At 38.7% G+C, this 24795-nt stretch overlaps 1 protein-coding gene and 1 long non-coding RNA gene across 15 annotated transcripts in view; one reads left to right on the plus strand and one right to left on the minus strand.

Moving 5' to 3' along the window:
- Nucleotides 1-24795, minus strand: part of LOC109425653 (protein zer-1 homolog) — a 60413-nt gene that overhangs the window by 1959 nt on the left and 33659 nt on the right. For 13 of the 14 annotated variants that reach the window (XM_062853087.1, XM_062853096.1, XM_062853090.1 and 10 more), the window contains 8 exons: nucleotides 16496-16873; nucleotides 16205-16427; nucleotides 15917-16135; nucleotides 15480-15682; nucleotides 15249-15420; nucleotides 15019-15180; nucleotides 14789-14950; nucleotides 14565-14729 (listed from right to left, as the gene is read on the minus strand). In XM_062853087.1, the coding sequence (XP_062709071.1) occupies nucleotides 14565-14729; nucleotides 14789-14950; nucleotides 15019-15180; nucleotides 15249-15420; nucleotides 15480-15682; nucleotides 15917-16135; nucleotides 16205-16427; nucleotides 16496-16873 (1684 nt within the window). The remainder of the gene's footprint in view (nucleotides 1-14564; nucleotides 14730-14788; nucleotides 14951-15018; nucleotides 15181-15248; nucleotides 15421-15479; nucleotides 15683-15916; nucleotides 16136-16204; nucleotides 16428-16495; nucleotides 16874-24795) is intronic. The other variant, XM_062853101.1, reaches the window with a different exon arrangement.
- Nucleotides 3-14039, plus strand: LOC134288387 (uncharacterized). The gene is made up of 2 exons (XR_009997934.1): nucleotides 3-873; nucleotides 13963-14039. It is a non-coding gene; the product is annotated as an uncharacterized LOC134288387 (long non-coding RNA).

Below are 24795 nucleotides of genomic sequence, written 5' to 3' on the forward strand. Positions count from 1 at the left end.
AATGAAAAGAAAAAAGATCATTGTGTAAAGCGTATTAGAAATTTGAATGAGCACTACAACAAATTTCGTAACGATTTAAGTTTTGAAGGGGATCCTATAAAGTAATAGGGTGGGGCGGGGCAAGATGGGTCGCGGGGTAAGATGGGTCAGTGCCATTTTTGGGCGCATTACTTATGTTTTGATTATGTTAATAATTTTGTTAGATGACCAGCATGAATATACAAAAGTTTGGGGCATTGATTGAAAAATTATTCACTCTCATTGGAAATAAAAAAAATAAAATGGTTTTTAGCCATTTTTCTTATGCGATACATTCCATATAATCTCCATATAAACGGCCGCGGGGCAAGATGGGTCACCTTCAATTTTGAACGTATTTTTGGAGCATTCAAAAGATAATTATTTTTCATTACAAAACTATCTCATAAATGACTTCAATCAAGCGGAATGAACGCTCAAAATTATAACATAAAGTTATGATAATTTTTTAGTGAAAACATCGATTTTCAAGTCGCCTTAGGACCACTCAAATCGTAAAGTTTTCTATATTCCAAATAAATTTATAAAATGTTTACTAGTAGCTCTTGTTTACTCAGTATGGATATGGAGCATATATGGATGCGGAATAAATCTTATATTTTGACGTTTTTCGTTGAGAAAATGTGAATTACTTAAAAGCTGACCCATCTTGCCCCGCACTTTTTTGAAGGCGCAAAATCGATCACTTTTTAAAACTGCTTGTTTAATATCATATTTTGTATTTAATGAACTTTTTATCGACTTTTAGCATAGCTAACTTGTGTATTAAAGAGTAGCGGACGAATACAAACCAATACGATTTGTATTTACAAAGTTATGGTGATCCATCCTTAGGTGACCCATCTTGCCCCGCCCCACCCTACTGTCCATTCGAAAAGGTTAGTGTTTTCAGTTCTGTCGCAGCTGCTGTTCGATACAAACTGATTGTGCTCTTTGATCAGGTAGTTTTTGTCTACAGTTTGCACCGGTCGATCATATCATCGTTCGTTGGTAGTGTGGCAACAAAAATGATTTAAATGAGTGAAATGTTCGTTACAGTGCAGTTCCGCTTCCCGCCGGGTAGCCCACGGCCATCCTGGGTGGAAATTGCGTATTTCCTGAAGAGGCTAGACACGGATTTACTGCAGATGAGAACTGCATATAAAAAGCACATGATCGTTCATTGTTCGTGGAGTTCGTGTCGCTTGATACCATGGAGGAGTCATTGTGGAAGAACACAGAGCCTAGAAGATTTGCCTATTCAAATGAATAGAATTCAATGATTTGCCACCGGAGATCACGGATAAATGTTTGTCTTCGGAGCTGGAAAAGTTTGGGAAAGTGCAACGCGTGATCCGAGAAAGACTAGAGATTACTTTCAAGCGGCATGTCCGCCCGATATGTGTGTATGCAAATCGGCATTGCAGGAATCAAAATGACTGTTTTAGATTTATTTCTAGTTTCGTTAACTATAAGAGTAGAGTATGAACAATTCCTCCATGATTTTTTTTTTCAATAGCTTGCAGCAGTGATTCCATCATGAATTCCTCCAGAGATTCCTTCTAGAATTCATCTAGGTGTTCAACCACACATTTATCCAGTGATTGTTCAAATGCTGTTTTCGAGGTTTCCTTCAGGAATTTCTCCAGAGATCCTTTAAAGGTATTGCTTCAGATGTTTCATATGTTTCTACCAGAATTCCGCTAGATATTGCTCCAATAGGTCTATCTGGAATAATTCGAAGTATTTCTACAGGAATGTCTTCCACAAATTCTTTCGGAAAATTTTACTAGGGATTTTTAAAGTATTAAACCAGGAATTTCTTTAAAAAAAATGTTCATAAATTCTTTAGGAGTCCATCCAAGTAGTCCTTCGATAATTCGTCCAGAAACTACTGCAGGCATGGATTTCTTCAGATTTTTTTTATCCAGAGAATCCTACAGAAAATCTTCCAGGAATTCGCTAAGAAATCTCTCCTGAGATTCCCTATTTCTCTTGGGAATGCTTCCGGGATTCATCATGGGGTTTCTTCACAAATTCCTCCAGACAGAGATTCACCCGCAAATTCCTTCTGTGATTCTTGCAGGAACAACTTCCAGGAATATTTTTAAAATGCCTCCAAGAACTTTTCTTGGGTTTCCTTCTGGAATCCTTTCTGAAACTTCTCCAGGAATCCATCCAAGACGTCTTCCAAGAACTGTTTAGAGATTCCCTTTAAGTCCCGTCCCACCGGACGGGACGGTGGTTGAATCGTCCGCCATTGCTCTGTTAGTAAGACGCAAATCTCAACTTCCACTTCATATTATTGACTAGAAATTTGATCGTTCAATTGCTCACTTGTGGTGCACAATCGACTAAAGTTTCAGCTACATCAGTGCAGTGGATGTTGATATTTGCTTCTTCAAAATCGCGAGGCAAATTGTTAGAAAGAGAGGGAAGATATGAAAAATTACACGTCGTCCCGTGCGGCCTTAAGAATTCATCTTGGGATTGCTTCCGAGATTCCTCCTGGGGTTTCTTCAGGAACTCTCCCAGGAATTCCTTCTGAAACTGCTACAGGGATTCTTCCAAGAGTTCCTCTACGTACTCTGTTTAGGATTCGTTCAGGATTACCTCAGGAATTTCAACGGTTTCTTCACAGTTTCGATTTCTTCAGTACTTCCTCGTGGGATTTCTTCAGAAACTCCTCCTAGAATTCCACCAGAAATTGATCCTTGGAATTCTTCAGGAATTCTTCCTGGAATTTCTTCCGGGAGTCCTCCAGGAATTTCTGCTGGAATTTCTCCAGGGATTCTTCCAGGGTTTCCTAGGTATTCCTTCAGAAATTCCTCCAGGAATTATTTTGGGAATTCCTCTGCGAATTTATCCCGGAATCCCTCCAGATATGTCTCTAGGGATTGCTCCGGAATTCTACCAGAGGTCCCTCCCAGGATTCCACTAGGAACTCATCTACGAATTTATCCAGGGATTGCTCCAGGCATTCGTCTAGGAATTTCTTCAAGGATGTCTCCAGGAAATCCTCAAAATATTGTTTCAGAAATACATCCAGGGTTTCCTCCAAGAATTCCTCTAGCGATTTCTCTAGGAACTACTCCAGATATACTTCCAGAAATTCCTCCAGGAATTCCGTCAAGAATTTGTCCAGAAGTTCTTCCAGGATTTCCTCCAGCGATTCCTCAAGGAGTTGCTTCAGGGATTTCTCCAGGAATTCCTCCAGGGGTTTCTCCACGAATTCCTAGCTCCAGGAATTCGTCCAGAAGTTCTCCCAACGATTCGTCCAGAAATTTGTCTAGGAACTCCTTTAGGGATTCCTCAAGCGATTTCTTCAGAAATTTCTCCAGGGATTGCTCCCATATTTGCTCTAGAATTCCTCCTTTCAGAAAATGCACCAAGAATTCCTGTGTGATTCCTTCAGAAATCCCTCTCGGGATCTTTTCAAAAAAATATTAAGGTGTTCGGCCAGAAATTTCAGAAATCCGTCTTTAGCAGATAAACTTTTGCTCGGGTAACCACGAACACCTCTAGCCCTGCTTGGGAATGACAACAACAATCGGATATCCGCTTCCACCACCGTCTACCAGTCTGACGGGTATCTCATTGTTTCCCACATTCCCTCGAGATCAAAAGTAAGAAAATTAAGTTCTCTGTAATTGAAAGTATAATTTTAGAGAGATAGGGTATCGCGCCACTTGGGCGGTGGCTTCTATATTCGTCTGTTTTCCACTATAACTCGGTCAATTTTGAACCAGTTGGCTTGAAATGTTGTACACGGGTAGATACTATACCAATCTCACCGCATTCCAAAAATTGTGTCAATTGATTCAAATTTGACTTAGTTATAGCGGAAAACAGACGAAAATAGAAGCCACCGCCCAAGTGGCGTGATTCCCTACTGGAATAAATTCTCCAAGACGTCATCGAAAAGTTCTTATACAATTATCTCCGAGAAATTTTTGAGTAGGGTGCGAGCACCGGTTTTGGCCAGTTTAAGGGAAATATTTTTTATAAAAATAACCAATAATCCTATGAAAACTGACAATGTGTCAAATGAAAGGTTTCGATCTATACTTTATCAGAAAAATGCAGAAATCAAGCTAATACTTGATTTTTGTATTGAAAGTGGCACTGGCCAAAATAGAAGCATTGTTGCGGTTTTGGCCATATTCTCAGCTTTGGTTTCTATTTTGGCCAATCACGTGTATTTCTTATGGGAGTGGCCAAATTAGAAGCAGAAGTGTATTTCTTATGGAAGTGGCCAAAATAGATAAATGGGAGCTGATTTTCTAAGGAAAATTATTTTTTTCTTCCAGTTTTTACTCAAAATGTATGGTTTTCACAGCTGTAATCATCATGTTATATTAGAATCTACTAGTAAAAATAAATTTATACCGATTTAGATCGTAACAGGCTGAACACCGCAGTATGGCCAAAACTCCGGGCTGGCCAAAACTGAAGCTTCTACCCTAGTTCATCCACAGATTTAGTCTGGAATCCATAAATTCCTTCAAGAATACCCCCTGCAGCTCCTGCAAAGTAGTTTCTTCAGAAATCCGTTCTGTGATTCTTTCAGGAATATTTCTTGTGATTCTTTCACTGTCACTCTGACCAACACTCCCGATCAAAAGTTTGGGGTCACCCCCTCAAAAACATGTCATTTTTTTAGGCCCATATATCCGCCAATTTGTGTCTAATTTCAAAACCCTAGATTTCATTCAGAAGATAATAAGTCAAAGAAACTTTGAACATGATTTAAAAGAAACTTTTTCAAAAATTTTTGTATGTAAACTTAACCCAAAGTTGTCAAATTTTCTAAAAAATGAATATAAACTTACAGCAGTGTCGCTGGAAATTGGGTCGACCAAATTCTAAGATGAGAGCGGTAATATGACCCATTTTCTATTAGCTTTCAACTGCTTTTTACAGAACTTAGCTAAAAAATCTAGAAAAAATGTTAATAAGTAAATTAACTCTTCATGTCATCGACCAAAAGTTTGGGGTCACCCCTCAATACAGTGATAGACATTCGTTTAGCCGAGGCCAAAAAATTTCCAATAAAATGTCAGGAAACTCATACAAAAGATTTTATGATAAAACTTTTTTATGTCAGAGATAGTATATCTAGTACTGTTTCATAAAAATGTGATACATCACACTTACATATACACTGAAACAAAAACGAGGGTAAAACCCCTTCAAATGTCATTTTTTGCCTAGACATTCGTTTAGCCGAGGTAAATGAAAAATTTGTTTTCAATAGATTTTTTGCAATTTCGTGAAAATATTTCGAGGATATACCCCAAGGCATTTAGTTTATGACGTGTTAGCAAGAAAATTTACCTTAAAAGTTTATTTATTTGTGAAATTCAGAGAAATTTTCTAAAAAAATGTCCCAATAAGGAGAGGCGATGATAAACAAATTTATTTAAGAAAAATAATTTCTGTAAACACCCAAACGTAAGCTGCATTAGCAGTTTTGGAAATATTTCACAGAATTATTGTTAGAAATGTTCAAATTAATAAATAAAATGTCATGAAAAAAGTAAGTATATTGGTTTTTGGTTGGTTAAACCTCAAAATGGGATTGATAGAAGCTAAAATAAATAGTTCTGCGTTGAAACAAAGACGTGCCCTAATGCCTGTGAAGTATTCCTGTTTGATACTAGCGTTACCAAATGAGTTAGAAGACTGCTAAGTGAAAGAACTGCAAGAAGTGTCGGAATTTTTGAATCCTGTTTAATTACAAGCAGATGCTCATACAAAAATGCAAGATATGGTCAAACAATTGGCTTATTTCATTCAATCCGAAGAAATAAATGAGTCTTAGTTTTGAACCACATTCATTTTTAACATGATTTTTTTGAAAAGAACGTCTAAATTATGAAACAAGTAGTTCATGCTAGAAATTTGAATACTTTCGGTACCATTTCTCAAATTGTGAGCCATCCAATGTATGTTATTTCAGCCACAATACAGTCTAGAAGATGTTGGAAGCTATGAGCAGACGTAGTAGTAGTAAAAACCTGGTAAAAACTGTGATTTATGCAAGTTAAACCATCATATTTCATCAAAACAATACTTAAATACGTGATTTTTTGATGGTTTTCGTTATCTTTTTCTGTTAAAAACATTGTTTTTCGTAAATTTTCAACCTGCACTCGTCATGAAACTTTCATTAGATTCTCCTGAAACACTTTCGATAAAATAAATACATCAAATCTCAATTTGGAAACATTTACAATATTATGACATATTTATATGAGATACATGTAAAATTAATATGGCAACACTTCCGAACACAATCAAATTCATGATTTACAAGCCGATCTATAATGCAGGTCGCCATACAAAACGATTTTGTTGGATATTTTTAGAAATTTGTTAGTTTTTTATTATGGAATTCTAAAAAATGTACAATTCGGCTAAACAAATGTCTAGGCAAAAAATGACATTTGAAGGGTTTCTACCCTCGTTTTTGTTTCAGTGTATATGTAAGTGTGATGTATCACATTTTTATCAAACAGTACTAGATATACTATCACTGACATAAAAAAGTTTTATCATAAAATCTTTTGTATGAGTTTCCTGACACTTTTTTGAAAATTTTTTGGCCTCGGCTAAACGAATGTCTATCACTGTATGATGTATCAGCCAAAAGTTTGGGGTCACTTTCGTAAAACATGGAGAAGTGATTTGGTGATATCTTCGTTATCTATAGTTCAATTTTAATTCTTTTTGACTCATTTCAAAGATAATTAACTAAATTTACGTTTGATGTCTTTAACGTAACGTATTTAACGATTTTTGTATATAAAAATGTTATGTAAAGTTAACACATTTCACCACACTTCAAAAAATGAGGCGTTAAGTTTTAGTATGTAAATTTCAACAAATATGTGTGGTTCAATGTCTATGCAGTAAGTATCATTCATTTTGTTTCAAATAAGCCAAGAAGAATTCAAATTGAATGAAAGATGACAAAGATATCATCAAATCACTTTTTCATGTTTTACGATAGTGACCCCAAACTTTTGGCCGATGACATCAAGGATTAATTTACTTAATAACTTTTTTTCTAGATTTTTTAGCTAAGTTCTGTAAAAAGCAGTTGAAAGCTAATAGAAAATGGGTTATATTACCGCTTTCATCTTAAAATTTGGTCGACCCAATTTCCAGCGACACTGCCGTAAGTTTATATTAATTTTTTAGAAAATTTGGCAACTTTGGGTTAAGTTTACAGACAAATTTTTTGAAAAAATTTCTTTTAAATCATGTTCAAAGTTTCTTTGACATATTATCTTTTGAATGAAACCTAGGGTTTTGAAATTGGACACAAATTGGCGGAAATATGGGCCTAAAAAAATGACATGTTTTTGAGGGGGTGACCCCAAACTTTTGATCGGGATTGTACTTCAAACATATAGGTACTTGCGTGCTAGAAGCGTTTTCAGACATTTCTCCAGGAAATCCTTCAGGAATTCATCCAGAGAAAACTCCTTCGGAATTTTCCCAGGGTTTACTCCTTACTTACTGATGGGCAACTTCGAGCTCGAAACCGGTCGACCAAAAAGGTAATTTTAAAAGTTCCTTTTAAGTAGTAAGAACGATAAGTGTTGTGTTCCGTCTCGTGTTCGCGTATTTTGTGATTTACTTCCGGAATTTCTCTGAAAAATGCAACACGAATTCCTCTAGGAATTCCTTCTTAAATTCCTCCAGACATTTTTTGACGTAGGACTACGTCTCTCTTTTCTATACCGGGTGCCATTCTAAATTTTCAGAAATCGGCCGCGTTACGTTTGAAGTGGAGATTTTGAGCGTTAATAACTCAGCCATTTCTCGTTGAATTTTCAAAATTTTGGCTCCAATCGATTGGAAATCTTTACACCAATTATGTACAATATTAACATTTGCTGATTTTCAATAACAAACTATTGAAAAATTGGGAAAAGTGAACCCATGTTTATTCCAGCCAATCACGATCGAGCACATTTTGGATGCTCTCGTCGAATATAAAAGCTACTGCTTCTTCGCATCTTCCCTCATTCGTCTTTGTCGTCTCGAGGTGAACGCATCGAACGAGAGCTGCCCACTTTCTTCGTTTGCGTTTTCGTCATTCTTCTTTGACGGCCGTGTCGGCTCGGTGGCGGTGGTTTTCGGCAAGGGTGCTGTTGCGCATTCACCTTTTAACCATCTAACACGGCAGACCAAGGAAGTGTTTGAACATCGGATTGATCGACGGTGGTGGCAGAGGCAGCAGCAAAATCCGGAATCGCACCCACGGCAGCAAGCGGCGGGCCAATTTTCGACGGCTTCCAGCAAACAGCACGGAGAAATCCAACACGCATTGCGTGGCATGATGAATTGATTTCAATTTCTTCGAAAATGCTTCCTAGAGAGTTAATTGGATAAATTTCCTGCATCGACCGAGAAAGTGTAGTGAAACCAAATAGTGGAAGATTGAATTCTTGGTAGTGGTTCAGCAACAGTGAGGGCGATCACTAATCTCATCCACGGCAGCCAGCGGCGGGCCAATTTTCGACGGCGTTCAGCATTCAGCACGGGGAAATCTAACACGCATTGCGTGGCATAATTTATTCATGTCAATTTTCTGCCTGAAATCGTCCAATATTCAAACGGTTCTTTTCAGGACCATAGAAAATTATTCCTCAAGAGTTGTGAATCAGATAATTATTTCATTCCATCGCTCGGTAGAAGTGTGGTGCAACCGAAAAGTGAAAAATTGTATGCTTGGTGGCCCCGCAACAATAATGATGCCGGCCACTAATGATTCCACCAGGAATTTAGCAACGCTTTATCCTATCCAGAGCATTTTTCGTGAAACATTGTTTAATTTAACCATTTTTCGAATTAAAGTTATCTAAATCTTCCAATATTTTGATTACTTTATTCGTTAAATGAAAATTTTCTCATTTCTCGGTTGATTAACCGATTCAAGCGTCTGTTGCATGCGGGGCGGGACATGCAAACGAAATAAACTGGAAAGCCAGCCGAATGGGAGGAGCTTTATCTGCCAATCTAGGGACATAAAAGCTGTTCCCTCGGATTTCTTTCGTCATTTTCGTTGGATCAGTCAGGCAGGGTGGATGTCACCTCCACAGCTGAACAGTGGCACATCAACCCAGCCGCAAAACTCTCGGCTATCGTGCGGATAGCACCAGGAATCTCATCCATGGCAGAAAGCGGCGTACCAGTTTTCGGTGGCATCCTGTATTTAGCAAGGAGAACACCAAAACGCATTGCGTGACATGATGTTTTTATGCCATTTCGTTCCTAAAATCGTCAATCAATCAAACGGTCCTTTTCAGGACCACCGGAAATAATTCCTCAAAAGTTGTAAATCAGATAATTTCATTCCATCAATCGAGAAAAGTGTGGTTCAATCGAGAAATGAAAGATTGAATTCCGGCCACTAATCGTTCCACCCAGAATTTAGCAACGCATTGTCCTATCAGAAAAATTGGGGAGCGTCCATAAATTTCGTCACGTTTAAAGGGGAGGGGTCAGCAAAGTGTGACGACCCATACAAAAATTTCAGAGGTCCCGTACAAAAAGTGTGACAGGGATGAGGAGGGGTTGAAAATGACTAATTTTTGCGTGCCGTAATTTAAAGACGCTCTCTTGTTTAATTCTAGCATTTTTCGAATTAAAATGATCTAAATCTTCCTATATTTTGGTTACTTTATCCGTTTAATGAAAAATTTTCTCATTTTTGGTCGAAAATCATTTGAAGCGTCTGAAGCATGCGGGGCGGGTCATGCAATCGAAATAAACCGGAAAGCCTGCTGAATGGGAGGAGCTTCATCTGCTAATCTAGGGACATAAAAGATGCTCCCTCTGATTTTTTTCGTCATTTTCGTTGGATGAGTCAGGGAGGGTGGAGGTGGATATCACGTCCACGGCTGCGCAGCAGCACGTCAACTGCGACGAGTGATAGCACCAGGAATCTCATCCACTGATCACGGCTGCGGTGGGCCCGGCAATGGAAGTTACCTCCGCAGCTGGGTAAGCTGCGCACCAACCCAGCGACGACTCTCGACTATCTATCTGATAGAACTAGGAATCTCATTCTCGGCAGCAGGCGGCAGCAGTTTTCGATGGCTTCCCGCATTCAGTGCGGATAATTTTCAATTGTCTTTCTAAAATCAACCGTTATTAGAACGGACCTTTTCAGGACCAGAGAAAATTATTCCTTAAGAGTTATGAACCGGATAATTTTCGGATATATTCCATGGTTGAATGCTTGGTGGCTCAGCAACAGCAAAATCGATCACTAATCTTTCTACACGAAATTTAGCATTATCTTATTCGGACAAATGTGCCTGGAACATTGTTTCATTCTAATATTTATCGAATTAACATGATCTTAACTATTCAATACTTCAATTAGTTTATCCGTTCGATTAAAAATTGTCTCAAAGAACGGTTTATTAGTCGTTTGAAGCGTCTGACACAATGTGGGCGGGTCATACAAACGGAATAAACTGGAAAGCCCGCCGAATGGGAGGAGCTTCATCTGCTAATCTAGGGGCATAGCAGCTGTTTCCTCTGTTATCTTTCGTCATTTTCCTTGGATCAGTCAAGGAGAAGGGAGATGTCACCTCCCAGCTAGGCAGCAGCACACAAACTCAGCGATGACTCTCGGCTATCGTGGTGGCAGCACCAGGAATGTCATCCACGACAGCAAACGGCAGCATTCAGTATGGGTAAAATCGCATTGCGTGATGAATTCATGCAATTGTCTTGCCAAAATCTTCCGTTTTATAAATGGTCTTTTCCAGGATCAGCGAAAATGATTCCTCAAGAGTTATGATTCGGATGATTAAAAGCGACAGACTGAAAGCTTGGTAGTTCAGCAATAGTGAAGTCGGCCACTAATATGTTCTTCCCGGATGAAAACAACGTATAGTCCATTTAACGAGCCGATTTTATGAATGAATTTTGACAGAAGGTAGCGTCCAATAACCCGTGAAAACCAATATCATCATCAACATTGTTGTCACTTCGTAAAATGGCTCATTGTCGAAAGAGTTTCACGTTAAACTTTAGTTGAAAAGATCTATCCAACGCCGTTCAATTATCTAATAATTTTATCCGCTCGATGAAAATTCTCTCGTAGAACAGTAATTTGACCATTTCTCTTCAAAACCAAATGACTCTTGAACTAGTCAACATCTTTCCAAGTAACCGAACCAGCTGAATAACAGCTTCTTGAGTTAAAGTTAGCTTAAGAGTGATTTGTTTTACTCTTATACAGCAAAAATGTTTGTTGGGTTATGAATGCGTTCAGCGAAAGCGATCACACAACAACTCTACTCAACACATCAGTCCACCATTTGAATTATCATAACAACAAACATTGTATTATGGAAATATAAAAGTCAGAATCTCGTTCCAGTCTTTGTCCTACGTCAACATTGCGGTTATGTCTCAGACATTACCCACTCCTAGTTTTTCTAATACATTCCAGCTATTCGTCCAGGAATTCTGTCAGGTGAATTCCAGAATTTTTCCAACTATTCCATTATTTGAAAGTTCTCCTGAAATACCTTCAAGAAATTTCAAAAGTTCATAATTTCCAAAAAAAATTCAACTATGATTTATATGGTTTTGTGAATATGACCAAAAGCAATTTCTAAAAGAATTCTTATTGCAATCTCCGTAAAAATCCCTAGAGACATCCCTGGAGGAGCTCTTGCAGCAATTCCTAAAGAAATCATTGAAGGATTTCGTATTGCAATCTTTGAAGAAATCTTTGATAGGATATCAGATGAAATTTCTTGAGAAATCCATGGAGGAACTCCTGAAAAAAAGTTCTAGGGTAAATCTGGAGCAGTTTCAGCAGAAATGGGTTGATGAATTCCAGCACAAATTCCAGAAGAATTCCTAAAGGAATTTTAGAAGCAATACCAAGAGATTTTCGTGTAGGAATACCAAGAAGTAACCCTAAAAAAATCCCAAGAGGAACCCCCGGAAAAGCCATAGAAGATGCCCAATTGGGAAAACTTATAGAGGAATCGTAGTAAAATCTCTAGAGGAATTCCTAAATAAGTAATTCCTGTAGAAATGACTGAAGGCATTTATAGAGGAACATTTTAAGAAACTACTATAAGGATCCCTGAAGGAATACTAAAAGGAATTCCTGAAAAAACCTAGACATACTCATGGATGAATGCCCGGATTAATTCTAACAGGAATTACTGTAGAAATATCAACAGAAATCATTAAATACACCACTGGATGAATGCATGAGCAATTCTTAGGGAAATATCTGAAAGTTTTCTTATAGAAATTCCCAGAAAAAATGCAGAATTTCCTGGAATAATCAAAGCAGATATATATGGACAAATCCCGGCAGGATTTCTTGAAAGAGTCCCTAAGAAAATATTTATTTATTTATTTATTTTTGGAAAAAGTTCTGCATGAATACCAGAACGAATTTCTGGAGAAATTCCATCAGGAGTTCCTGAAAAAAAAAACAAGAAAAGCTTCTGAAGGAATCACAGTTATAGAATCCCCGGAAGAATTTCTGGAAGAATTTTAGGCGAAATTCTTGGAGAAACGCCAGCAAAAATACCTAGAAGAAACGAAGCAGAAATCCTGAACGAATCACAGTAACAATATCTGGAGCAATCCACCACGAATTCCCTAAGGGTTCCGGATAAACCCCTGGATAAAACCCGACAGCAATGGGGCACGTTCGGTGTAGTACTAGATTTGTAGTAATGAGCTGAATTTTTGTATGGTGAGAAGGTCAATTCTCCGTTTCTGCAATAAAATGGTGCAAAAAGTGTGGGTATTATGATTCCTTGCCTGAATTGATGCTGTTTGAGCAAAACTTTGGATAACTATGTTGTTTATGTTGCAAGAAATAGAAAAAACAACAACACTGTTACCCAAAGTTTTGCTCAAACAGCATAAAATTAGGCAAGGATTCATAATACCCACACTTTTTGCGCCATTTCATTGCAGAAACTGAGAATTGACCTTCTCACCATACTAAAATTCAGCTCATTACTACAAATCTAGTACTTCACCAATCTGTCCTATTCCTAAACCAAAACAAGGAGGAAATCCACATTATAAATTTCTGGAGCAAACCCAACAAATATACTTGGAGGAATCACAGAGATGCCAGAAAGAAGGGGTGAATTGGTAGACTTGTGCTAATCACAGCAATAGGCAACGGTTATTGTTTATTTTGTTAAAGAGCAAATTAAGAAGAATAGTCTTTCGGCTCATATAGGCGAAATGGTAAGCGTACGGGCAATCAGCAAGACCATGCTGAGGGTGGCGGGTTCGATCCCCGGCTGGTCCAGAAACGTTTCATAATGAAAATTTTCTTAACTTTTGTATTATAACTAAAGAAGACAAAATATCACCAAATTAGGGTGGGGCGGGGCAAGATGGGTCGCATAAGGATGGATCACCATAACTTTGTAAATACAAATCGTATTGGTTTGTATTCGTCCGCTACTCTTTAATACACTAGTTAGCTATACTAAAAGTCGATAAAAAGTTCATTAAATACAAAATATGATGTTGAACGAGCAGTTTTAAAAAGTTATCGATTTTGCACCGTGAAAAAAGTGCGGGGCAAGATGGGTCACCTTTTAAGTAATTCACATTTTCTCAACGAAAAACGTCAAAATATAAGATTTGTTCCGCATTCACATATGCTCCATATCCATACTGAATAAACAAGAGCTACTAGTAAACATTTTATAGATTTATTTGGAATATAAAAAACTTTACGATTTGAGTGGTCCTAAGGCGTCTTGAAAATCGATGTTTTCACTAAAAAATTATCATAATTTTATGTTATAATTTTGAGTGTTCATTCCGCTTGATTGAAGTCATTTATGAGATAGTCTTGTAATAAAAAATAAATAACTTTTGAATGCTCCAAAAATACGTTCAAAATTGAAGGTGACCCATCTTGCCCCGCGGCCGTTTATATGGAGATTATATGGAATGTATCGCATAAGAAAAATGGCTAAAAACCATTTTATTTTTTATTTCCAATGAGAGTGAATATTTTTTCAATCAATGCCCCAAACTTTTGTATATTCATGCTGGTCATCTAACAAAATTATTAATCTAAACAAAACATGAGTAATGCGCCCAAAAATGGCACTGACCCATCTTGCCCCGCCCCACCCTACTTTACCATGTTTTACTATTATGTACTATTTACTATTACGCTTTTATTTTTCTAGTTCAAAAAAGTCTGACAAAATCGGGTCACGAATGTATATCACATTACGTTATGAAAGCTGTATTATGACTCATTGTACCTAATATGCGTTAGTTTTGATTTTTTAAAACATCAATATTCAATATGTTACAAACTTGAAATAATAACTCTCAAAGTTACGCGACTGTTTTTACGCAATTTAAGCCATTTGCGGAGGGCAAATCCACCTTAGTAAAATGTATACACGTTAGCTTTCCACCGTTGGCTACATCCAATATTTCACTAAACAGTAATCACTAAAAATTAGTAAGCGACGCTTCATTAGTAAACTTACCTCAATCCCATCGCTGGATGAATCCAGTAAATCGGCAAACTCGGTAATAAACTCGGGAGTCATAAGTCGTGGACGTAGATCTTTCACCTCCGCCACATTCCCCAAGAGTCCCATCATGTTCCGCAGCAGATCGTCTTTTTCCGGGAACAACTGCAAAGAAAACCACTTTTATTCAGTTTCGCAAAATCGAGTTCCTACTAGCTGCAACATGTATAAACGCATACCTTCAAACACCCGAGGAAGTATTCCATTCCTCGGCCATCCAAAAACCGCTCGCAGTTCTTGGCCGTCTCGTCTGTTACGTTCCACATGGTAGACCACGCCACCTCCATTACGTCATCGAAGATCTTTCGGGACAACCGGTCGCTGATCAGATTCAGCATAGTCTGATTTTAGGAAAATACATGTTTTAATTTTTAGTCGCTGAGATTATCTAGAAAAGAGATGACCTTACCGAGATAGCACCCAAGTCGCCGAGGAACATTTTCTGGCTTCCATCGACCTGGCAAGCGAGCGAATTCAGTAGGTAGATCGCAATTCGCTGAACAAATCCTTCCTGCTCTCGGTAAGATACGCCATGCAAAAGAATGCGTACCAGGCGTTCGTACTCGAATAACTTCGTGAAAATATGAGATAATCGAATTTAACGACTGTTGCAAATATAATAAGCTAGAATGGACTCACCACATCGGTTGGGATGTTGAACTGACACAACGTAAGACAACCATTCCGCATCATGGTATCGTCCGTGAGATGAGTTGACATTCCGTTGAGAAGGGTGTGAATTATGTGGTTCTTCAACGGAACACCGAATTGGATTTTGTTACGCCCTTTGACGATGTAGAATAGCGTGGCACTGGAATTGTCCGATACGTTAGGAAAACAAAATGTTGACATTATGCAATCGGGTCTTACCTGCCACTGATTTGAATATTTTTGACTCGAATGTGTTTGTCCATGGCAGACAGCACTACGTCCAGCGCTTTGTGTATTTGCTTGCAGGTTTCAAACCGCAGCAGGTGGTAGAGATCATTCAGTACTTTTGTCAGCAGTTCGTGGCGATTCTGATAGACGGATGCCGCCACTAGGATTTGATCCTCGGTTGCCTCTCCCGCAATCTACGATTCATATATCTTATTAGTATTTCATAAAAATCATTTTTAGCAATTTCACTAATGTTTGACTTCTCAGAAAATGTACCGAAAATTTCTATAATGAAATCAAGCTTGCTGTAAATCTAAAATCGGCTTTTACTGATAATTCTATAAACATCACTGTTAAGTAATTCAGAACTTTAATTGATTGATTGTAAAAAAAATGTATACACTTATGAGGGGTTACGAATACTGCACCTTTAAAGCTGGAATATCGTGCCATTTGCAGGCGGAATGTGCCGTGTAGTACAGACCGAGGAACTCCAGCGGACGGTCGGCTCGACTCACCAAACCGGGAATATCTGAACTGCTGGTGGTGTTGTTCGTCTTCATTGCCACTCCATCACCCGCCAGATTGGTGCCGGAAATGTCCAGATGTCGTAACCGGGGTAGATTCTCGACTAAGTTTGCCAGCAACTGCAATCAATTCAAGGGTTCATGTTTAACATGTGATTTAAAAAAAAACAGGAAGATAAGTCCTACTACCTTATTTGGGGTGAGATAATTTCCATCGACATTCGCCCTCGAAACGGACAAATCCAAGGTTTCCAAGTTTTTTAGCTTACACAGCGTAGGAAACTCGTGGTCCAAGGGCCAAACATTGAACAAAATCAACGCTTTTAGTTTGGGCAGATCGATTAACGCTTTCAGACTGAATTCCGCAAATATGCATGCCGTCAGGTCAAGGTACGTCAACTCCGAGAGATGCCTTTGTTCAAAACGATAGGGGAACAACATATCACACTTGACATATCTAGGCTAATTGATGGTACTTACCCGAATTGGATCGACGGTTGCAATACGACACCATTCAGAATCAGCTGTTGCAATTGAGGCAGAACCAGCTGAAAGTCGATCGGCGTCTTCTCGTTCGGTTCGCTGTGCTTCAGCATGTCAACAAATCGACCCAGTTCAAGCGAACGCAACTGCCTGCAGTTTTCGGTCAGAATGTTCCATGAGGCTGTCGTAATTTTGTTGCAGTACCACATCGACAGGGAGTTGAGCTTGTGCCGCAGCAGTATGCGCATGCCCTCATTGGTAATTGTGCTATTTCGCAGGCGGATGTTGCGAAGTGGTGTCTTTTCCGTATCCCGGAATATCTGAATGAAGCGATCGTTGATGTCCTGACCGCAGTCCTGCTGGTAGCGCAGAAATCTGTAAAATAATGGGAAATCAAATTTAAGATGAGTACATTGCTATCTGGGGTCTTCATTTAGCCTAGTGGTTAAAGCTATGTGGATCGCCAATCCGGAGATGGCGGGTTCGATTCCCGTTCCGGTCGGGAAAATTTTCTCGACTCCCTGGGCATAGTGTATCACTGTACTTGCCTCACAATATACAAATTCATGCAATGGCAGGCAAAGGAAGCCCTTCAATTAGTAACTGTGGAAGTGCTCAAGGAACACTAAGTTAAAGCGAGGGGGCTAAGTCCCAGTGGGGACGTCGGGCCATAAAGAAGAAGAAGAACATCGCTATTTTTAGGCACAAAATGAGATAATTGACCACAACCCCGGATCGCTAAGATTGTATTTTTTTGGTCTTTTCTAAAGCCCACCAAAAAGTGCCTCACAGAAAAAGTATTTATTATTGGCAGCATTTACTATAAACTACTTTAACCCTAGTAGGATGTTGGGGTCAATATGACCCAGACAGGCACGCTAAACGTGCACTACACCATCGTGGTGCGAAAAACCTAACATCTTAGGAGGGTTAATCTTAAACCGATTTAGCGATTTAATTAAACATATAAAAATGATCAACTGATAATAACATGAAATGAGCTCACCAGTTAATAATCGCGAGCATATCATCACCGCTTTCATGGTTCCTATGTGCGCAGAATGTCAAGACATTCTGAAGAAGGAAGCTGATGTGCGAAAACTACTTTACCAACAAGATAAGCTTCTAAAGGCAATGCATTCACAAAACGATACAAATCTGCGAATTGCAGCTGACCTACGCAAGTTTAGTTTAGTGTCAGCGCTGTTCGAAAGCATTGAGCGCTTGCTCAATGAAGTAAATGAAACGTTGGCAATGGTCAACAAAAATAACGAAAGCATTCGCAGCGCCATCAGCCAGCACATGGAATCGTGTGACTCACGTGTGGCTACCGTAGTAACCGACATAAATTTGTCAAATTGCACATTGTCGCAGAAAATAAATAACCTATTTGAAGACCGACTCACGTGCCTACGGAATGACATGGCTCTTTTAACAAGAAATACCGAGTCATTAACTACATCAATTAATCAAGCCAGCCATCAATTCACGCATGATTCACAACTTAGAGAAATTCTTGAGGAAGTGAAATTCGTATCGGCGAATTTATCTGGACTAAAATTGAGTAATACAAATGACCTGCTACCCAACAAAACTTTAGAGGAGGAACTAGCGGAAATAACTCAAATTAACGAAGCATCGATGACCCTGGAGGAAGAATTGGCAGAAAATATACCACGGCATCAGCAACAGACGCCGCCGCAGCAAACAGTTGAACAACAACAGCCAGAACCACTCCCTGCCAGTAACGCCATTGCTGAGCTGTTTGCTGAACGTCGAGCCAAAATGTCCAAGCAAAGCGCTGGAGCTCCACCGAAAAATGAACATTCTTCTTCTGGTTGGCGAATGATAGGAAATAAACGGTGCTGGAAGCAAGACTGGTCTGGGTATGATATCAAGCGCAGCGCTCGACAATTGCAAGAAAAAACTGCTGATAAGGCTAGACATAGTAGGAAACGCAGAAAACAACAACGCGCCCGCATAAACAGTCAACAGCTCGCGAAAAAAACCAACAACAATAAGCCACACATGGGAACGGACAAGGAACTACTGGCCACCGCAAAAACTCAATTTTCCGCTCCACCTTCTTCAATCGATCACCCGATTGCAGGCCTCTCGGTGCCAAAACCCATCAGCTTCAGAAAGGGTGAAATCATAAACCCACACACTTAGATTTTTTTACAGTATTCGGTAATTTTTTACCGAATTTTCAACAGCTGAACGTTCGGTAATGCGTTCGGTAATCGATACGACTACCGAACGTCCGGTAAATTCAATTTTCGATAGGCTGTCAAGATTACCGAATTTCTCCGGTAATCTTCGAAGACAAATTGCCGTAGCAGTTCGGTATTTTTTTGTTTATTTTGAAGGTTCCGTAAATTTCCGGTTATTTTATTGGATTAAAAGATGCGGTCTATGACTCAGTTGTTTTAGCGATTACCATCATCTTTATTATTCATATTTATATAACATCTTCATCACTGTTTTATTAAACTTCTTCGATGCTTGTATGGTAGCCAGAGATGATCGGGAAGCACCATCCTTTTGATGATGGCTAGCAATGAAAAAGGCTGGAATGTTTTGTTAAATTATCTATAAGGTATGGCCAGATTCAATTAATAAACACTCACCCAGCTGCTGCAAATGCGCTGTGCTGTCCAGTAAAATGAGATTCTCCGTCATTCAGCACCTTCAATTCAGAAAACTCTGAGCTAAAACCACTGACATAAAAACTTTATCTAGTGTCGTCGCGCCAGTTTGACGTTTGGATGTCTGTTCGACGCTTTACAGCATTTCGGTAATTTGGTGAAGATTTACAAACTTTTCGGTAGGAATAATTACCGGATACGGTGTTTTCTCTATTTTACAGTTCATACTGTAATATATTTGACAGCAAATGCTGTTTGTGTATGAAATCTCATTCGGATCGGTAATTCAACTACCGAAATCTTGTGAAATAAATTATTATTACCGAAAAACGGTAGTTTTCCAACTTTACCGAATTTTTCCGGCGAAATTTTTACCGAACAGCGAAATAGAATCTGAGTGTGCATACCGAGCAGAGAAGCAGAGGCATCCTACCAACAACATCGCATCACTACCAACGGGAAATGCTACACCTTCATTATCACTTCAAGGACCGAATCAGCAAAACCAACAACAACAGCAACAACCTCAAAACCAAGCCTTATGCAGCAGTGAAACCCGGTTCGATTTGGACCCAATGCGACCTCCCATCGTGCGACTCACTGAGCAATCTACGGAGGGTGACGGTCGATTCTTGAAAGCACGTTTACGCGACCCTAAAATAATGGGCATCGTTCGGCTGTTCCTAGCTTATATGAAGGATCAGCCTGCGACAGTCTGTGTGGAAGGATTGACCCCGACTAGCATTCGAATGTTGCTGGCATCTGAAGGTCTACCGACGGATCCTGAACATCTTCTTCGTATCTTTAGTGATGTGCACCAGGAGTATGGATTGGACCCTACGGCAGCCATGGCGGATCTGCAGTCATACCGGCAATACCTATCAAGCGAGCGTACCCATCAACTGCAGCAACTGCGCGAGAGTGCAAACAAGTTCAGCTCTCCTTCGTCTTTTCGCAAATAACGACGCTTTCTTCTACCGAAGAAATAAGTAGCATATCATCAACCGACGAACTTCCGGAAACTTGTTCGCATTTTAAACAGAATGTGACCGAAGTTTTGATATATTGTCAAAATTTCAATCGCATGAAAAGCCCAGCCAAAATGAAGGAAATTTATAAAAACATACTAAGTTCATCCTTCTCGGCTATTCTGGGAACTGAAACGAGCTGGGATGAAAGTGTAAAAAGCGAGGAAGTTTTCGGAAGCAGCTATAATGTATTTAGAGACGACCGTAATTTTCTGGAGTCTCAGAAAAAGTCTGGCGGTGGAGTTTTAATTGCTATTTCGGCAAATTATAATTCTGAATTAATAAGCACTTCAAAATTCAAAACGTTTGAGCATATCTGGGTGAAATCACACATAGCAGGTGAAACGCACGTGTTTGCCTCAGTGTATTTTCCTCCAGACCATGCTCATAAAAGCACATACGAAAGTTTTTTTCCAATGTGCTGAACAAATTTTATCACAGCTTCCTCCTGAGGTTAAAGTTCACATCTATGGAGACTTTAATCAACGCCATGCTGACTTCATTCTGGACTCAGAAAATGAAAGCATCTTACTCCCAGTCGTTGGGGATAATGAAACATTGCAGTTTATTTTTGAAAAATCCGCAATTTTAGGACTGAACCAAATTAATCACATTAAAAACCAACAGAACTGCTATCTGGACTTTTTATTAACAAATATTAACGAAGATTTCTGTGTGACCGAATCATTAACTCCATTGTGGAAAAATGAGGCTTTCCATACAGCAATCGAATATTCTTTATTCATACATAAAAACCAAAGACCCAATGACTGTGAATACGAGGTAATCTTTGAATACCAATTGGCGAACTATAAAAATATTAAACGTAGGTTAAGTAGTGTGAATTGGCAAGTAGTTTTAAGAAACGAAGGAAATGTCGATACTGCTGTAGACGTATTTTACAAAATTTTATCGGAAATAATTATCCAAGAAATTCCTTCAAGGAAAAAACGTCGTAGCAGAAATTTAAAAAACCCAATCTGGTATAATAGACTGATAAAAAATTTGAAGAACCGCAAACAAAAAGCCCATAAAAATTACAAGACACACAATACCAATGAAAATCTAGCAAATTATTTGGATATATGCGAGCAACTGAACTTAGCCATCAGTAATGCATTTGAAGAATATAATTCAAAAACTGAAAGTGAAATAAAGTCCTGTCCAAAGAACTTCTTCAACTACGTAAAATCCAAATTAAAATCTGACAATTTTCCATCCGTTATGCATCTTGATGAATCTGTTGGTGATAACTCGGAAAAAATTTGCAATCTTTTTGCAAATTTCTTCCAAGAAATCTATACAACATTTTCTGAAGAAGATCGTGACCGCGATTATTTTGCATTTTACCCAGAATTCCCTAGGGACATTGGCGTAAACCAACTCCAAGTGCAGGATATTTTACATGCTCTTAAGAATCTAGACGCCTCAAAAGGTCCTGGTCCTGACGGGATCCCCCCAGTATTCATGAAAACTTTAGCACAGGAACTGACTGCTCCTTTGTTTTGGCTTTTTAATATGTCGCTGGAATCTGGTAATTTCCCAAAACTATGGAAAAGCTCTTTTCTAGTACCTATTTTCAAATCTGGCCGAAAATCAGACGTACGTAATTATCGTGGTATAGCCATTATCTCTTGCATTCCGAAACTTTTCGAGGCAATTGTCAACGAAAAGCTATTTCTCCAAACCAAAAACAGAATTACTGATATGCAACACGGCTTCTTCAAAGGTCGGTCGACCTCAACAAATTTACTGCAATTCATAGACTATTCATTAAATGCAATGGATAATGGAAACCACGTGGAAGCTCTCTACACGGACTTTAGTAAGGCATTTGATCGCATTGACATACCAATGCTACTTTTCAAACTACAAAAAATCGGAATTGAGCCAATTCTCCTGAAATGGCTTGAATCATACCTAACTGACCGTCAACAAATAATTAAATTCAATGGAAACAAGTCAAACCCAATTCAAGTCACTTCAGGTGTCCCCCAAGGCTCTCATTTAGGACCTCTTCTCTTTATTATGTATGTAAACGACATTTCCTTCATTTTAAACAAACTAAAAGTTCTAATTTATGCCGATGACATGAAGCTCTTTCTGGAAATACGAAATGAAGAAGACATCAATGTATTCCACAATGAAATTCACATATTCTACGTATGGTGCAAAAAAAGCCTTTTAGAATTAAATGTAAAAAAATGCAACTTAATATCATTTAGCAGAAAAAGAACAACACCAAACATTTCAGTTGCATTAGGAAATCAAAATGTGGAAAAATGTGAAAGAGTAAGAGACTTAGGAGTAATCTTAGACTCTAAGCTTACTTTCGTAGACCACTACAACACAATAATTCACAGGGCTAATAACATGCTAGGGTTTATTAAGCGTTTCTGCTACAACTTTAATGACCCATACACAATCAAAACTCTGTATATTGCATATGTAAGATCAATACTGGAATATTGCAGCATTGTATGGTCTCCTTTTTCAATCACGCACGAAGAAAGATTAGAATCAGTACAAAAGCAATTTCTATTATATGCTCTTCGTAAATTAGGTTGGACTTCATTTCCACTTCCATCATATGAAGCACGCTGCAAGCTTATCGACATACAAACATTGAAAGAGCGGCGTGAAATTGCAATGGTTTCTTTTGTTAACGATATCGTTTCACAACGTATTGATTCAACAAAAATCTTATCCTCATTAAATTTTTACATACCTTCTCGGCAACTACGAAATCGAAACATATTCATAACAAACCACCGTAGAACAAACTACGCCAAATTTGGGCCTCTTAATCGAATGATGGACATTTATAATCAACACTGCGAAACCATTGACTTTACAATGTCTCGGCATAACCTTAGAAAATACTTTTACAGTCTTCGAAGTCCCAACACCTAAAAACATTATAAATACACTACCTATCCTAATTTAATTTTTTAATATTTTTTATGTATTTCTTAGACTAAACTATAGCATTAAGAAACAAAAAAATATGTATATGTAAATGTACTAGTCTACGTCGGTTGACGAAATAAATAAATAAAAATAAATATGCCTTCTGTGGTAGAGTATCAATCAACATTCGCTTCCCTTCGTATGCCTCGTGCGCACTCGATAGATGTTCGTCGGTGTGCTTTGTGGCGCATGCGATCAATCTATCTCCTGCCATACGAACGTACAGTTCAGTCCGACACTTGTGAAAAAAGTTATAACGTACAGATTGATCGGTGGTGCTTAACATTTAACATGTAAAGGATTAACATCAATAATAAAATCTCAATTTTTGGCCTATGTTACCAAGCGAATAACTTTTTTCACAAGCGTCGGATCACTTTGCGGTCTTCGGCATTTTTTTGTTTGTTTCTTTGTTCCGGGTTGATGCGATCAAATTTAAATTTACTCCATACAACGTTGACCCACTCTAACGCTCCATACATCGTCATTAAGCACATCCTTTAGAGATGGCCTAATTTTAATTGGAACTTTCATACTTCGCCCTATTGCCACCACATAAGACATCCATAAACCAATATTGGTCGAACATTGTGTAAAGAATCCATTCGTTATTCTTAGGTTTTAAGCCCCAAGTTGTACCAAAGGTTCGCCGGCATTGCCCAAGGGCCACACAAGCTTTCTTCATTCTGACTTCAAAATATCCAGGAAAGCTTGGAATCAAGAATAACTCCAACGTACTTTAACTGCAGTCTCATTGATTTCAGAATCAAAGAGACGCCATTACGGTTTCCCCTTTCCGTGGAAAAAAAAAGATAGATGTCGAACTCGGATTTACCGAAAGGCCATATTGGCTACACCAACCCTCCTGACGAGCGGTTTACATCAAGTCGAAAAGGGTGCTGATGCACATACCGACTAGCAATTTTAGGTAGTCTTCGGCAAAACTATAAGTAGAAAATTGCTATTATTGAATTGCAAAAGCACCTTCGATATCTAAGAAAATACACAAGTAGGATTGCTTTTGAACGAATACCTTCTCGATGTCGTAAACAACCTTTGTGTAAAAGAGTCACAGTGGACTTGCCAGCAGATGTCTAGGCATGTTGGTTCACATGAAGATGAACATCGCGGATGTGATGATCCACAATACGTTCTAAGCATTTCAGAAAAACGTAGGTCAAACTGATAGGTCTGAAACGCTTTGCTACTTCATACGACCCACGACCCATTTGTGGAATAAAATTCCATAATATCTATACATCCAGGGAAGTGTATGCTGAATAAGCGCTCACTCGGAAATCCTTGGATTTCGCAAGGATTTTGTTTAACCCATTGCATTGGAGCCGGAGTGGTCAATATGACCCATGAAACCGACCATTACAAACGTATTCGAAGCCAGCGAGGTTGCGGCAGCAGTGGCGAAATTATCCGGCTCCAGAAGGTAAACCGACTGACTTCACTCAAACTGGAAACATTTGTATAAAGGTTTTTCCAGCCGGATCGTTCAGCAGACCGGAGAGCTTTCCTGTAGGCCTTGCGAACCGATCTGAAAACCTCCAAACCGAAGCTCTTCCGAAAATTTCTTGACTCCGTTGGGCATAGAGTATATATGGCCGGGGTTCTGCTAAACCGAACTAAGCGCCAAAAAGAT

Source organism: Aedes albopictus, chromosome 2 (assembly GCF_035046485.1).
Source record: "Aedes albopictus strain Foshan chromosome 2, AalbF5, whole genome shotgun sequence".
Classification (NCBI taxonomy): Eukaryota; Metazoa; Arthropoda; class Insecta; order Diptera; family Culicidae; genus Aedes; species Aedes albopictus.